This window comes from Dermacentor silvarum, chromosome 2, assembly GCF_013339745.2.
Source record: "Dermacentor silvarum isolate Dsil-2018 chromosome 2, BIME_Dsil_1.4, whole genome shotgun sequence".
Lineage (NCBI taxonomy): Eukaryota > Metazoa > Arthropoda > Arachnida > Ixodida > Ixodidae > Dermacentor > Dermacentor silvarum.
In genome coordinates, this window is record NC_051155.1 from 222,129,670 (window position 1) to 222,147,020 (window position 17,351).

Genomic DNA, 17,351 nt, shown 5'->3' on the forward strand with positions numbered 1-17,351 from the left:
ATGATGGCAATCGCCGCGGCCGTTCTGCGAAGGAAGTCGCGAGGCGTCGATCACCGCTGCGAGAGCCAATCAGTCACGATATGACGAGAATTGCAGCCTCCGCACTGCTTTTGTGCAAAATAGCGAAAGGATTTGCTCATTCATTACACTAATAAAATCGTGCTGATGTAGTAATCATTTGCTTATTGTTTTCTGGATACCCTGATAATCCGGACTATGTTTTACTGTAATATGTGATATATACTATTCGAACTATTCGATTTGAAATTATTCGACCAAATCAATATTCGCTTCGAATTCACTTCGAACCTCAAATCCACTATTCGCCCAACCCTAATTAAATTAGCTGTAATTTTATTGAAAGGGAACGAAAGTTGCGGTAATGGAGGGAGGGGAGGCGACGTTGAGCTGCGGCACCAAATGCGTATTTATATAAATAATTTTGTGAGGCGAGAAGGTGGTAAAGACTTCGGATGCTGCTCGACGAGTGTCCCGTTCTCTGATCTCGTCCAAAACCTCCGAGCCGACCCAGAGGCACCGGCAACAGTCACCAACGCCGTGCGCGTTCGGTGCGAACGCGGGCAAAACGCCGACGGCGTCGACAACAGTTCTGCGCGTTGCTGGTGCTGCTGCATGTCCAAGTTTACACAGCTGATAAAACTACTATCCATACTCCGTATAGCTCTCTACTAATTTGCTATCGCAATTGATGCTTCGCCTTTCGGGTGAAACTGCGACATTTTTTTACGTGCTTACTAAAGAGTGACAACATTAGGCAACATGGTGTCAGCCCGTCTTGATGTAAAAGAAAGTTCCGTTTCACTCAGGGAATTTACCAAAGTCACTCAGGGACAACCTGGAAAACTCAGGGAATCTGAAAATGTCAACTTGGTAGACACCCTGTACACTGTGTGTGTGTGTGTGTTTTCATCATATACAATGTGTAATCTCGTGCAATGTTGATGTTTCCGCACACGCCGCAGAGGTTACACCTTTGAGCTCATGCAGTATTTATATTTTGCACGAGCTATGCCAAAATACAGACACGAGGTCAGGTGGATGCACCATGTGAGACGTCTACGCAGCGATGTCACGAAGACGATGCATGATGCTTGCGAGAGAATAGCCATTACAGGCTTACACAGAGAGAAGTACGATACATAGCTATAGCTACATTTCAAGACAACGCTAATTCTGTCACTGTGGCATACATAACCATTCTCGAGGATTTGCTAAGAATAGGCACATCATGCCAAATGGCTAAATGACAGAAAGTCTATTAAACCATACAGTCCGTTAAATGTAATGCGCTATTCCGCTAAGAGGTCGATGTGCTTCAGAGGTACCTGTATAAGCCGACATTATGTTCAGATTTCATGTAGAAATGTAATTTAAAAAATATGCGAGTACCACGCAGCTGGGCAGAACCAAGGTAACTTACGTTTGCCGTCGCTTGGAGCAAGTCGGACTATTTTTTTTTGTATTTTGTCTAATTACATAATTGGCTATTAATTAACTTTTCGAATATTATAATCAATGCAGAATTGTTAATCATAAAATTAAAGGCCATCAACATTCCCGAGCCATCTTTCTGTTTCTCAACATGTGCTACATAAACGCGTCTTTTTTTTTTTTTTTTTTCAATTGCTCGTTAATGCCCGCAAGGAACAAAATACGAAAGTGTCGCGCGGCACTTTTCGCGTGCTTCTTTTCTATGGTGTGAGGTACGCTTTTCAAAATCGGTTCAGGGGATGCTGAGAAAAGCGATTTCTCTATTACCATGTATCTAGATAACAGCTTCAAACTGAAAGTTTCCTAGCTCCTAAAGAGAACGCACTTATGATTATCGAAGGTGGTACAAAAAAAAAGTCTAGGCCTCAATTGACATGCGCGCAGCCTTTAAGAGTGAACTTTATCGGGGTGTACGTGAACTCCCGAAAATAGAGGTAAAGATGTAGGATAAATGCAGTTACCGCCGAAAAAGGGAGTTACCAGAACCCAGCTCATCACTTTATAGAAACGCCACACTTGCATGGACATAATGGAAAGAAAACAAAATTCTCGAAATTTTTGCAAGTGAGGCTATACTAGTATCTTGCATAAACGGCTCATATATTCCACCTTATTTGACACAGTCGTACCACGCTTGAGAGCTACTCAAAGCCGCACTGTATCAGGGTAAAAGTAAAATGGATTCCGGTTATCTCATTGCCATACTCCTGCTTGTGCGAGCGGATCCGGTCTCGTCGTCCGAATCCGTCTCGGCCGCCTCCTTCAGGAGTTTGGTCAGCTCTGCCGCTTCCGCCATCAGGACTTCAATTCTCCTGAAAAGACATGACCGGAGGATGCTTGTCAGATAAAAGTCAGCTGTACCACTCCATTGTCATGTAAGTGGTCAACTGAAAAATTGTGAGACGCTTAAGCTTCGCCTTTAAGAGTAGAACACGATAGCATTCAAAGATCCCTGACTGCTTCTGACGCTTCCCGGCAACTGTGATTGGTAGAAACGCGGCAGGCGCCGCGCTTTGCCCTTGGCTGAACTTGAAGGTCAGATTTACGGAACCAGGCGTTTTCTGGGTTTGTACCTGGAGTAGTAGAGTTATTGCGCTAAAAAATAATAATAATAAAAGATCGGACGTCCTGGTGCCCGCCAGAACAGCGCCGAAAGTTCTCAGCCACGGCGTTATATTGGGACAGTAAACTGTTGACACGTGCTTATGCATAGGTTTCAATACTAGTCCTAATGGCCAATGAAAATTGGCAGTGTAAAAGGACGAGAGGCAGGCTGGCAGCGTCGTCGTAATTGTAATATGGTCTTCTCGTCCTCTTTTTAATTTCTTTTTGAACAGTCAGTTTACTATTTTTGCCGCGCTAACGGCGCCCACAATGGCAGCAGACTTGTCGCGAAGTTCTTGTGAATGGCGAGGCAGGTTATTTTTTTTTTTTTTAAATAGGACCACGCGATGTCATCGTTTTCCATTGCATATTAGCACTTTTCTTGCGTATATTGCTCGTTAGAACAGTTGCCATAGTCATTGTATATGGAAACATTATTTCGTAGTATCGTCTGAACTACTGGCTGTGAAAGCAGCGTTATCGACGTATGACAACGTGGCGCCGTATTTTATGCAGATGAACTTACTGCCTGACTATCTTGCAGGTACGAATTGCTTCATCCAGTTCGTTTTCCAGTGTGCAATCTTTAGCCTTGGCGAAGCCTATCCCTGTACCTAGGAAAAAAAAAAAAAAAAAAAAGCGAAGGGAGTCTCACAAATAAACGAATATTTCATTTTTTTAGCAATTCGGGCAAGCGAAAATAAGGTACCACCGTACAGTTGAGAGTGACTTTTTTTCTTTCTCAGTAGTACTTACATTCCCTCAGTTCTTGTTCTATCATCTCAGTGTTATCAGGCGCTTCTGGTATCGGGGAAAGTGGGTCGGAAATCCTTGACATCTCGTCGTTCATTTCTAAAAACATTTGGTGCAGCAAATGGCAGTCATTAGCAAAGCAGCTCAGCCGCACGTCTGGCAGGAGGAAAAGCTTACCTGTTTTCTCCCTGTACTGTAAGTAAACATGGCACATTGTTACGAATCATACTCTCCAAAAAGCGCCGATCTAGTTCAAGCTCGATACATTACCTTTTTGAATTTCACAGTCGCCTGTAGTTGTTGTAGGGTTTCTATAGACACTCGTCGGTATCGCTCCAGTTCTTCATGAAGATCTCTTGCTCCATAGTCAGGGCTAGATGATCCCTGCAAATTAAGCGAGTGCATGCGATTCTACATGTTTATCGTTTCATTTAGAGTGCCTAGAACATCAAAATGGTTCAGGAGCACTTAATTAACACACCACTTACGTCTAAGGGGCTCTGAAACGACATTTTTAGTCGGCGGAGATTGCAGTGCGGCGGCAGTGAGCTTCGGTGCAGTCGTGAAAACGCGTCGTCTGTTCCTTGTTCGAATAATAGTTACAGGCGAGCGCGTTCATTGTTACCATATTTATTGTTTTTAATTCATTAATTTGTCTGGCGACAACTAATTTCATAATATTTCGCTAAATGAGTTAAGTGCAAGTTATCTTGGTATCTGCTGAAACAAGGGGACGCTGTAACAGACGAAGATTTGGTGTTGTGTGCAGACGACACTGAACGGCGAACACGCTGCTTTTTGGGAAGTAATTTCATCGGCGCTGTTTTTTGTGCTGTGAAGTGAACAACATATAACACGACAACACGACGTAAGTTTTCCTATACTGCAAAGAGTTTTTAAACTTTCTTGTAGAATCGCCGTAGACGTGTTTGGATTATACACGGTGTTTCAGCGAACACTTTCAAATATTTTTAAAGGTTGCCTGTGGCAGATAGCACAATTCTCATTCATGAGCTGGTCTACTCGAAGAGGCGGACATTACTTGCACAAAAAATTGGAATGCCTAATGGACTAATTAACACATTATCACCAATTACGTTTTTAACTAATTACCTTAAGGCCCATATTGCTATTTACACTTTCTAGCCGTAGAGTTTGCTAGGCGGATATTCTTGGAACGAATTCTCAGGATTACACCAGTTTCGAGATAAAACTTTGCGCAGAAATGCATTGGCTTTCCAGTTACTTTCTTAACGTTTTATGCATTGAAGCACAAAAGTTACGGGAACGTTCGGGAATTAATATCTCGAAACTGGTGTCACCCTGAGAATTCGTTCCAAGTGGATCCCTCTTGCGAACTTCACGGCTAACATTTGTAAATTCCAATATGGGCCATAAGGTAATTAGTTGAAAACTTAATTAGTGAATTTTGGTCGGATTCGTCGATTATGCATTTCAATTTTTTGTGCAGCTCATGAACTAGAATTTTGTTTTCGGCCACAGGCAACCTTTAGAAATTTTTGAAAGTGTTAACTGAAACACCCAGTATATGTATGACGTATATAGGCTAGGGTCATATATGCGTTCTGTGCAGACTGATGCGTTTTAGTAAGCTTCACCGCAATGCAGACCTGTAATGCGGTGAGATTGTTTAGCACGCGAAAATAAAGCATAGCAGCAAACGGACGTCTCAGGAGAGCCCCCAAGATTATAAAAATTCTAGCAGAACCCACTTCACGATGAATGCAAGCGTTAATATGATTAGCATTGAGGCAACACACCGTATTGCCACCGCCGAAACGCGTCATGTATACGCGGGTTGTTCAATAAAGACTGAGGCGCATGATGCTCTGTAAGCTAGCTTTATTTCTGAAAATTAGTCATCAGCACTTTTATCCCTTTCTATATGCTCCCCGGTAAGTGAAATGCAACGCATCCCGCTGTTTCTACCAAGCCTAGATAACATGAGTCAAGTCATCTGAAATTTTCACACCTACTTTAATATCGCCTCCAATTAACTATAGATTGTTTCATGTTAAAGCCATGCCCCTTTTTACCGTGAGGCACATAAAGAAGTCGGAGAGTGCCGCATCGTGGCTGCAAAACGGGTAAGGGGATGGTTGCGGTGCTTCTGGGACCGGTAAAAGAATGGACGTTGATTCGATATGGAACAATTAATACATGGAACCAGGCGTTGTAAACACATTAGAGGGGTTATTAAGTAGGTGTAGAAAGATGGATCCGCTCGTGTTATCTAGGCTTGGTAGAAACGTATAGGAACGCGTGCATTTCACTTACTGGGAAGCCCATAGAAAGAGATAAACGTGCCGAATAATAATTTGCTGATATCAAGACTTCAGAGCAGCAGTCTCAGTCTTTATTGAACACCCCATATATAGGTGGTTTCTACGAAAAATTTAAAGGGACACTAAAGGCAAATACTAAGTCGACGTGAGCTGTTGAAATACCATTCCAGAAACCTTGCAGCGCTTGTTCCGTACCAAGAAAAGACTTGGTTTACGAGAAAATTGCGTCTGAATGGTCCGCACGCACGCACGCACGCACACACGCACGCACGCACACACACACACACACACACACACACACACACACACACACACACACACACACACACACACACACTATATATATATATATATATATATATATATATATATATATATATATATATATAGCGCAGTTCAAATAGCCCGCCTCGAGGGGGGAGTAGTGACGTATACATACGCCATCACCGACCTCCGACCTTTACAGACGTCGGTGAGCAAACCGCGCGCGACATACGGCGCTATGGTTTCCTGCGCAATACGCAAACGCGCGGCCATGGAGAAAGCGAGCCAAGACAGCGTTGGATTCGCCGCTGCAGCTCCGCTTGGTCAAGTGGCGTGGACCGTTCGCGAATACCGCGACATCACACGGACGTAGAATTCTCTGCTACTTGCAGTTTGCTGTGAGTTTCGCGAACCAGCAAACCCAGCGCAGCACTACGCGACAACGAAACTAGTGGAACGCGAAAGCGCGGACGGCGCAGAGTGCATGGAGAAAACGAAGCCATCCGACCGTCCGCGTTGTTCTCAAGGGTAACGTCAATTAGTTCTTTTTTTTTAATAAAAATTAAATAGGATTGGAGAGGTAGCATTTTCTTTAGTCTTATAATACAATAAAATAATCTTTTTACTACGTGTTTGAGTGCTGGTGACAGAATTATAATGAGGATTGGCTTCGTCATCAAGCTTGTACTTGCATGTCCCGGGGGAGTCTCTAATCGTGCCCTGCATTCACCTCGATTACTAAAGCTCTGTTTGCTATAGTATTGACGCCTAAGACGTTCTCGAGCACTAATCTATCACTTTAGCTTGACTTAAGCCTTTAGTGTCCCTTTAAGCAATATTTAAAAATAGCCGTTTTGAAATAAAACTGCGGTTTCTTCGAAGACATGCCGTCAGTGGGGCGACCACGGGGTGACGGGTGAAGCGGGGTAATTAGTCACTAATCAACAAACATCTATTAATTAACTTTTAAACGTTTAGTTTCGGAGGGACTCATCGTAATAGCGCAATTGAAAGGAGCTCTCCGCACAAGCCGTATCAACTTTTGGATATGGAAAGAATGCGATTACCCGCGGAACTGTGGCACGACGAGTTTCGGCTATCGGAGCGCGTGAACCCGAAACTGTAGGCTGCAGCGAGCGCGAAGCCGAGCCCCTCGATGCGACTTTCTTCTTACGTCACCCAGCAACATGCAGCACGCGCGCTGCAACAGGCGACGAGCCCGGAGCCGCATATCACCCCGTGGTCGCCTGACGGCATGCAGCGTCGGAGGAGGAAGGCGCCTGGAGGTGGAGAGGAGAATCGCCGCGTTCGCGCCCTTTCCGTTTGTTCTTCGACTCCGGGAGTCCGCGGTGCTCGCTGTTCACGCTCGCGGCGTCTCGTGTTTGCATGCGTAGCAATATGCACTTTCCCTGTGGCCCACAAGGCGTGGCAGTAGTAGTGATTTTATTGAAGAAGAAAATGACGCTTATTTGGAGTGGCACCGTCGAGATCAATGTAGCGTCCGCGACCGCGTTCGCGCCCTTTACGCTTGTGCTTCAACGCCGCGGTGCTCGCATGCCTGGTGGGCCACAGGGAAAGCGCATATTACTACACACGCAAAGAATAGACGTTGCGAACATGAACATACAGAGAGCGAGAGCGTGGTTGTGAAGAGAAAGAGGCGCTGTTCCTCTTCACAATCACTCTATCTCCCACTGTGCATGTTCACGGCGTCTCTTCTTTGCATGTGCAGTAATCAAGGAGGGTTAAATTAAAACCTCCTTGGTAGCAATATGCGCTTTCCCTGTGGCCCGAGAGGGAATATATGACCGCTGGCCTGAGCGGTCACACGTCACCTCGGCTCCACCACCTTCGCCCGTTCTGACCGGCCCACCTCGCTGTCGCCCTAGGCACTGTGTCGGATATTCGAGTCCTCATCGGCGAGACCCTGAGGACCCCACTCTCAACTCGCTAGGATCACTCTTCCCCTTATCGGCCCGAGAGGAATGAAACGGGCGCCGACCCGTTAAAGGGATACGGACACAAAAGTTGGCGGGTGCTTTTTCGCGTCGGAACAAAAGTTGAACTGTTGAAAATGACGAATACAACAAGCTGCTTTGAAAAAAGAACGAGAAACATTTTTTTTTTTTTTTTGCGATTTTCTGTTGCACCTTGCCTCCAAGCGGCCGCCGGCAGAAGCTGAAATTTGACATCATAACACCCACCCGCGGCCAAGGTCGGCCACAGCTGTCGCAGTGTTTCCAGGGGTGTCGGTTCCTTGCAGCGTTTGTATTGACGCGATCGTCGCGGCGGAAGGAAATGCCCAGACATTGCTGTTATAACAGCATCGTCGGTCGTGACGAGCCGTCGCACACGTTTCCCAGAGATGAGAATGTGCGTAAACTTTGGATAGCTGCCTATTCGAGAGCTTTAGCTTGCCCGGTAATCGGGTAAACGCGGGCATTGGGGCGTTCGGGCGGAACCGTGAACGTGAGCGGCCTGTATGGTGCTGCCACCTGGTGGCGCAGAGTGTATTCTACTTCGCTGCTGGTGTAAATCTTCGGCAGCAACACGATTACGCCACTGCCGAAAATTTGCACCAGTAAATGACCAATAATTCTTGCAAGTATAAACCGCATGCACACGATCTTGCGCGCGACAGCGACAAGCGACGCGACGGAGATGGCTGTCGCGTTCGCTCGTCACCTACAATGTCTCACCGCAAGCGGGCGACGACTTTGAGCGACGTCACCCCGGTGTTGCCGCTATGAGGGCAGCAAATACGTGCCGAAACTGGCGCGACGCGTGCTTTAATAATTTAAGTTGATGTGTTTTACTGTAAAGAGCAGCATAAATACTTCTAAATGCCTTGCACTAAGTTCTCATCCTTGCACGTATTAAAATTTAGTCGTTTGCTCGTTCCGTGCGACAATCGGTAGTACATGACTGATGTACATCCTGTTCCGGCTTCGCGCTATTGGATAGTCACTCATAGCACCTCCGGGCTATGGTGGCTAGCCACCATAGGGCGACGAACGACGAATTCTACATTTGCAGAACCGAGCGATCGAGCGACAAGAACCAGCGATTTCTTCGCGCGACGGCCCGTTTCGTTGCTCGAATTGCTGTCGCTCGTCGCGCACAAAACCGCATGCACGCGATATTCAAGCGACAGCGACGTGACAGGCACACCTTGTTACGTTGTCGTGTCGCGGCGTGGAGCAACCACATGAACGCGACATCGCGAAAAACAGTAGCGACGGATTTACATTGTTGTGCGAATAAATGTTATCGTGCGCGCGTAAAGAAATCTCAATTTTATCAAAAAGTCAACGTTTTATCTAGACCTAGCTAAAATATGCTATAATCCCCAGTGGAAATCCGTCTCATGCATCCTCAGTGAAAATCCGCCCCATGCCGCCACCGTAAAATGCCGTGGCGCCATCTGTTGAGTAAAACTTAAAACACTTTCTCGGCTCTCGGTGGCGTCTCAGGCCTAACAGCGTCAAAACACGCAACCGATCTCAATAATAACGACAAGAGAGCGCCGATACTTAGTCCTCAGCTAGCGATGAGACGAAGTGATGACTGAATGTACAATTTATTTATTTTTATTTTTTGCTGTCACAGCAGAGTGCAAGTTGCAAGAGCGAATTCAGATCGAAGCGGGCAGACTGATTGCTGACATGTTGTTGCGCAATCGCTGTCCCCAGCGGATGTCGTCGTGCTGACTTCCGGGCGACGAGCGATATTTTCTGGCTGGCCAGAAGCCGGCGACGCGACCAGCGACAGCGACGGATCGCCCTCCTCGACGGCAAAACCAGTCGCTCGTCGCCGTCGCTTGTCGCTGTCGCTTGAAAATCGCGTGCATGCGGTTGGGCCAAGTGTATGGTGCAGAGCGAAATCTTCGCGCTACGGTTCGCGAAAACCTGACCGGCACTTCCACGGCCGCCTGCTCTTTTTCGTCGCTTGACGCGGAAGGTTCGTAACCGTAAGCAGTAATATTTTTTGCCAAGCTGGAATGGTCCTCGTCTTCAGACGTGTACTCATCGCTGGTAGACGCACCAGAACTCGAATCCATGCTCGCGATGGCGGCGTCGGCGCGCTTCGAATGACCGTGGCGCGCCCGGACGCCTTCCAACTCCCGCAGGTCGGGCGGCGTGTCGCGCGCTCACAGAAACGACAAAAATAAAGCCATCGGTTCAAAAATGAGCGAAGTGACTACTTCTTTTCGATGTAATCACACACTGAGGATTTATTTTCAGCGTTTTCGTAAAATTTTCAGATTTCGTGTCCGTATCCCTTTAAGCCTCGCAAGTAGGCCTAGCTCACCCTCGGTGAGCGATGACCTGCTAGGCTCCGTGACGTGGCCTCCTGAACCCCCACGGATACGTACGTACACCACCTACAACATCGGGTCTGCAAGCCGGACAATCTCCGGCCATGCATCCCCTCCCAGCTCACCCGACGCCCCAGTTCGCGGACCTACATTAGCTGGAGGAACTCACCTCAGCCAGTGTTGACGTTCGAGCGTCCATCCCCGCTGCTCCAGCAGGCGGCCCAACAACAAAGGACACAGTGTGTCCGACACAAATTGGCAACTGGTACTCTTCCGGCGTCAGAGGCAAAAACAATAGCGTTAGGACCGAGCACGAGAACTGGAAGGTCAGGCTACCGGGCTGCCGGTAAACAATTCGCCTCCTGCAACGCCAGCGACTCTCGACGCGTCCGCAGCGAGCGCCACGAACTCTCCCCGAGTAGGGAGCCTAGATGCAACGCCGTTTTAAAACGGCGTTGCATGTAGGCTCCCTATCCCCGAGAGACGCGCCATCCGGGTAGCCGGCTGCCTCTGCTACCTCGGAACGACTCTAAGATCCTGCGCCCCAAGAAGGGCCTAGCCATCAATACTTTCACAACTCATCAGGTGTCCCGGGCTGTGGTGGGAGCCTGCAACTACCATCCCAAGTGCACCGGCAACGACTTTATTGTGCGGATCCGTCCAGGGTCGAACATTATTATTGCGATAGCAATTATATGGACACTCAAAAGCAGATTTCTGCCGTCGGCGTCGCCGTGAGGTTCCGTATGACGTCAATGGATAAGTGGTTCTTGAGGGAAAGGGAAAGGTTGGCGCTATCTTCTGCAGCCCTTGAGGGAGCACGGCTCAGCGCGCGCCGAACGCTGTATGTGCGAGTGAAAGGGCGCGAGGGGCGCGCGCTTTCACGGGGAGTGAACGCACGGCGGAGAACAAACGCGCGTTCTGCGCCGTGCTCCCTTCCGGACCCGCTACTGGACTACGGAGGTATCCTCGTTTGGTACCGAGAGGGCCGCCGAGCGTTGCCTGGGCCTCACCCGAGACTAGGGCGACGTGAGGGGGTCCTCTTACGACAGCTACAGACTGGAACAGTACTCACGCCGGCCCTAGCCCGGCACGTGTGTCCCGGACTGTTTGAAAGTGCTACGTGCAGTGTGTGTGCGCGAGAACTGGCAACCTTAGCCCACGTGCTGTGGGGGTGTGACGCGTGTGCGGGGGGAACCGTGCGGGACTCTCTGCCACCGGACATGGAAACACTACATCAGTTCGCCTGACCATCAGGCGCAACTCCAAGCCATCCAGCGGCTCGACGCGGCCCTGGCCCGGCAAAAGCGAACGGAGGCAACTCCTAGTAGCTAGCGCCGGACCGGTCCGCGCTGAGGTCTAGTGAGATAGGGGGTTGATGGAGCCCTACGTGGCCTGATCCACCCCTACATGCCGGATTAATGTCAATAAAGTCATTTTCTCTCTCTCTCTCTTAAGGGCTGCAGAAGTAGGCGTCTCTTTCAAGACCTACACCACGGCGCTACGTCACGAAAATGCGGTGGCGCTGTCGTCGGAATTTATTTTCGCTTGGTAGGCACTCCGCCGCCGAGCCGCCGCCCGTGTCGCGCCTACCACAGCAGCCGCTCGGCTTCGCGGGTGGTTGTGCAGTTCCATCTGTGAGGTCTTTATTCTACGATTTTACAATGAAAGAAACGCAGTATGTGGACGAGCTGAGTTGCGTCGAAATACGCAAGAGACGAAAGTTTTCATAGGTTTCCTGTTGATGAAAACCGTCGCAAGCAATGGGCCGCCGCGGTAAAAAGCGAAAGTTGGATTATGATACCAGATCATCCATTATGCGCAATACATTTCGTAACCGTTAAGCTTTTCTTTTATTTTGATTGGCGTGCATTAGCCGATCTTAGGATCGTTACGATCTTAGGATCATATACGATCTTAGGATCGTTATTATAGCGTGCCATTATAATTGCTTGCCGCACTGTGGGAAAGCTAGATTAGGATTAGCCTTGAATGTAGGTCGAGCGAGCAGATGCCCCACAAAACACTTCACATTCGAATTTGTTTTCATCTCAAAGAATTGAGCCCCCAGCAGTGTAAATATCCTATAACACGTTCACATACGCAGGCAGCAGGGTCACAGCTGCGTTTATTGCAGTGTGGAAGTCATAAACGCGCCTAAACGTGTCAGTTAAATTTCGAGCGCGAAACAAAATGTACAGTGTTAGTACAGAGTTGGAGCGATCGGACGGCCGCGTACAACAGCTAGCTCACATAGCGCGGGCCTACACAGGCGGCGTCGCCGTACAGCCGGTACCCAGCCGGTCCCATCACCGAGGCGATCGCTTCTATCATGCACCGCTCACGGCGACGTAGAAATCGGCTACAGCTTGTTCTTAACATGAAATAGCGCTTAATAGAAAAAAAATATCTCGAATTTGCGCATGTTTCGTAAAGCAGCGTCCCGTACTAAACCACTGGCGCGAACGGCATTTCGTCTCGTAGACGGGAACCAAGCATCGGCCGTCTCAACGAGGCGGCTCGGCTGGCTTGCAAGTACTACGTTTCGTTTGCTATTCGCACCAACGACACCAACAAAACCAATTCATTTAAGCCCACGTTAATCGTGTTGTCAAAAATAAGCGCACAATGATGAGCAGCAGGCCAGGTCGCAAGCGCTGTCGGCCGTCACTGCGGCGGTCAACGAGCTAGGCCTAGCGTCTCGTTCGGCCGTATCCCGATGGGGGCGAGATGCAAGAACGTGCACTGGGTGCACATTAAATAATCTCATGTAGTCAAACTAAATCCGGCGCCCCCACCACTGTGTGCTTCATAATGAAATCGTGGTTTTAGCTCCCTCACCCCATTAAAAAAAGATGCGCCATCCGCGTGTGCAAGCGGTGCATGGCGGCGAACGTGGGCGGAGCCAAACGTTGGGCGGAGCCTACGCGACGTCGCTATAGGGCCTAAAATATATCGACGGTGCCTACCGCTGTTTACAAACATGGTGTAGGTCTATAAAGACGGCCGTACGTTATAACTTTCAAAGGCCCCCTCATAGAGAAAGAAAAAAGAAAACTTTTTTTTCTTTCTCTATGGCCCCCTCATTCCCCGCTACGTTCTCTACTAAAGGGGGGGGGGCGTAACGTGCCACGCGTGCCGTCCAACCCGCCAGGTGTGCCAGGTACCAGCCTGGTCATCGCTCGGACGTTTGCCCCACCCCGTACGCTGCCGTGTGCCGCCAATCTGGTGTCTTGGACTTCCCTGAGAACCACCCATGCACTCCACAGTGCAAGTTCTGCGGGTAGGGACACCTCTCATGGGCGAAGGAGTGCCATCAACGACTGAAAACTCTTCGCCAGCGGCTGGCGCAGCAGAAACGCTCAACGCCAGCCGCCGGGCGCGCGCCGCCGGTGGTTCAGCACTGAGGACGACTCGTCAAGGAGCCGGTCCCGGTCACGCTCCTTTCCGCTGCTTCCACCAGCCGGCCAGGACCAGCTTCAACTCTCCCAGCCAGAGCAACGGAGCTCCCGCGCCCGGCCGGAGCGCAACGCCGCCTAGACCGACGCATCGGCCTGCAACAGCGCTCCGCGGTACCCGCCAAGGTAAGCTGGCCAACTGTGGCAGCGACTCCCCTCGCCCCGCGCTCAAAGACAGCCCGCCCACACCTCAATACGCAGCACTGGCCCACGAGAACCAGCAGCTTAAGAATGAACTCAAACAACTTAAAGCCGAATACGCCCGTGAAATGGCTGAGCTACGCGCCCTTATCACCCAATCCGCTACCCCACTCCACCCCCTCACAAGGCCTCCTTCCTGCGCGGATGCTCCTGCACTCCCCCAGGAACCCCCCATAACATATTCCGTGCTACACGAAATGTTGGCGGAACTCACGAAACAGCTCACGAAACAGCTCACACAACAACACAAACAACACCACCAGCTTACGCCGACCTTCTCTGCCCAACTCTGGCAACTAGGCAGGAAACGTCTCGCGAATGTAGAAACACACTTTGAGGCCCGCGCTTCGCGGAAATAGGCGGCTCCGTCTGCAAAAAATGACCCCCCCCCCCCCCTTTCAGCTTACCCCGGTCACTTCCAGATACCGGCCCCGGAGTTCTCCTCAAGGCATCCCAACTCACTCTAACCCCCCCCCCCCCCCCCCCCCCCCCACCTCTCGTAACTAACGTGGGCAGCACCACCGCATCCCAGCAAAAACGCTTAGAAATCTGGCAATGGAACTGCCGAAGCTATCGTAAGCGAAGCCTCCTTTAACAATACATAAACACCCAGATGCCATGAACCACCCAGACCCATGAACCACCAGATGCCATCGCCCTACAAGAGCCAGGTGTCTCGCCGACCCTGCCAGGTTACGAGGCCTATGACAGCCCGACCGAGGGCAAAGCGGCCGTTCTCGTCAATAAGGCGCTCACTGTCATTGCCCACGACGTCATCTAGGACATGATATCGAGCATGTCATTGTCGAGCTCGTGCTCCGGCGCCAAAAAAAAAAAAAAAAATACCAGCAAACACAGCCTCTTCATCCTCAATGCTTACAGTCCCCCCCACCCCCGCAACGCCACACAGACTTTTATACCCTCATCCGAGGTGCCTGCATCCTCGCCAAGGGTAAGGATCTGATCCTACTCGGGGAGTTCCAATGACCAAGACACAAGCTGGGGCTGCCGGAATTCCGACCACAAAGGCAAGCAAAATGCCGCTGCCGTCGATACTTATTACCGGCTCGAGCTTTCCCTGTGGCCCACCATGGCGTGGCACCGTCGAGATCAATGTAGCTTCCGCGACCGCGTTCGCGCCCTTTCCGCTTCTGCTTCGACGCCGTGGTGCTCGCTGTGCATGTTCACGGTTCATTCAGCACAGCAGCCCGATGATCTACCGGGCCTATTAGACCATGGACAACCCAGTGACTCAAGTTGGCGGAAGAACGGTTAGATACGGACATAATCAGACACCGGAAGTCACCTTAGAATGCTAAACGCAATAATAAAGCGGGTGGCGCAGGATATCCAGGGTACACCTAAGGGACAGTGGGTGCATCAAAGCTTGCGTGGACCTCGACGAGCGCCCATGCCACGGACTGGTCCGGGTTCTATATAGCTTTCATGTCCCTCTTGACCCTTCGGTGTTTCGGATGCGCCTCCTAAGTATACAAAATAATGACACGTTGTTTGCACTTGGTACTTACACAAATTGCCACTTTCCTTCACCGCAATACATTATGTAAGCTTCACCTCGTACATAACTATATTGCGATGAAGACATTGTGAAACGAATATAAGTTCTTGCTTGTATAAAATGTCATGGTGTTCCAGCGAACACTTTCATTTTTCTTTTTAGTTGCCTGTGGCAGATAGCACAATAGGTGACCCGTAAAACGAGCAATCGCAGGGAATTGTGGGGCGCGCCGTCTGCTAGCAGCTTCCGGTTCGACGGACGACGTGCGGCATCGGCGGCATGCCCGGTGCAGCGTGTTTTTCTACGCGGTTTCAACTGTCAGTCGTGCGAAGCTTTCCGTCCGCTTTGTCGACCAGCAATGTCGTACCATTCATGCAGCTGATTTCTAGGTTTCAGTTCACTCTTGACGTGACGATGACGAGCCAAGAAAGGCAAGGATATGATTTTATTCATAAAGGAACTCTGCTTTTCGTTTCGGCGGCCTTTTTTGTTTCTACCAGGTTTAGCTCTACGACATTTGCCGTTGCTTGGACGCACCGTCCTGACTGCTCTGCCTGCGGGTCAGTCAGACAGGTGAAAAAGTTATCGTTATCCGATAATTTATCAAGCGTATAGAAGCATTACTTACAAAATCGGGTGCTGAGGCGATGGCTACAGCGGTGCATGCTATTTATGTGATCGTAGCTAGAAACCGATATCGTCGGTATAACGGCGCAGCTAGCACCGAAAATAACTTTGCGCGCTGTCAACGGCATTTCTAGGTCGAAACTCTAGGTTCATTTGAAGTGGTACGTAGTTAGACGTTCTCGCTTTTTTTTTTTTTTTTTGTCAGCAATTGCCGCATCGCCGTCATATTACGGCTGCGCATTATCTCTATCTGTGCTGAAGGCGATAAGGAGAGCTAGTTGGTTACGAATATTATGTATGTATCTCGCTGTGTCCCACTTAAATTCGCGCCGTAAAACCTCGTTTCCTAATACCTTTATATGTGCATGCGAGTACTGACATAGTTCTGGTTGCCTGAGTCAATGTTAGAGAAAGAAATATCTTGGGGAATCATTCCGTGTCGGCCCCTACACAGCTAATCGCCGCCTGATAAGTGGCACTGTATGTTCATTTTCTTTTTGTTCACGGATAGTCCTCTGCCTTGTTACTGTTTTGTAAGTGGCAGCCATTCCTCTGATGCTTGGCACAGCTGACTCAGCAAGGGTTGCTGCAAGGCAGTAGTTACATGCGTTCACCTTTAACGCTTGAATTTGAGCAGCCAACGGCTGACCAGCCGACGATGGTTTTGCTAGGCAGCTACAATGGGTAATCTTCGAGTGGGACAAAGCCGGACTGCAGCGCAAGTGGCTCAGTAGCTAATCAGCTAAGGCGTTGCGGCTCGCGGGATCGACTCCCAGCCGCCGGGGCCGCATTCGATGGAACCTAAATGGCGAAAACGCCCGTGGCTTGCGTTCTAGTGCATGTTAAAGAACCATAGGTGGTCAAAATTAATCCGGAGCCCTCCACTACGGCGTGCTATAATCAGAACTGGTTGGCTCGTAAAACCTGAAAGAAGAACGGACTGCAAGCGCATCCATTAGAATTCAACGGCGAAGTGGTGGCGGCGGCTGCGCTGACTCGAACCGGAAGCAGCTAGCAGACGGCGCATCCAACAATCCCTCGCTATTTTACGGGTCACCTTTCTAGTCCATGAGCTGGTCCACTGGAAGAGGGGGACACAACTTGCACAAAATGTTGAAAGGGATAATCGACTAATTAAACAAAAATTCACTAATTATGTTTCAACTAATATTTATGTCACAAATTCTAGCCGGGGATGTCGCAAGGCCCACTTGGGGCGAATTCTCAGGATGGCACCAGTTTCGAGATAATTCCCGAACTTTGTGGAGAAATGCATTGGTGTTCTAGTT

The 17,351-nt window shown here is 49.5% G+C and overlaps 1 protein-coding gene across 2 annotated transcripts in view; it reads right to left on the reverse strand.

Annotated features, from left to right (window-relative positions):
* LOC125943304 (uncharacterized) overlaps nt 1-17,351 on the reverse strand; it is a 36,369-nt gene that overhangs the window by 1,667 nt on the left and 17,351 nt on the right. Inside the window, exons 1-6 of one of the 2 annotated variants that reach the window (XM_049662326.1) lie at nt 10,427-10,670; nt 3,640-3,753; nt 3,547-3,562; nt 3,373-3,468; nt 3,143-3,230; nt 2,218-2,324 (exon numbers count right to left, since the gene is read on the reverse strand). In XM_049662326.1, coding sequence (XP_049518283.1) covers nt 2,218-2,324; nt 3,143-3,230; nt 3,373-3,468; nt 3,547-3,562; nt 3,640-3,753; nt 10,427-10,456 — 451 coding nt within the window. In that variant the 5' untranslated portion in view covers nt 10,457-10,670. Of the gene's footprint in view, nt 1-2,217; nt 2,325-3,142; nt 3,231-3,372; nt 3,469-3,546; nt 3,563-3,639; nt 3,754-10,426; nt 10,671-17,351 lie in introns of those variants that run through there. The other variant, XM_049662327.1, reaches the window with a different exon arrangement.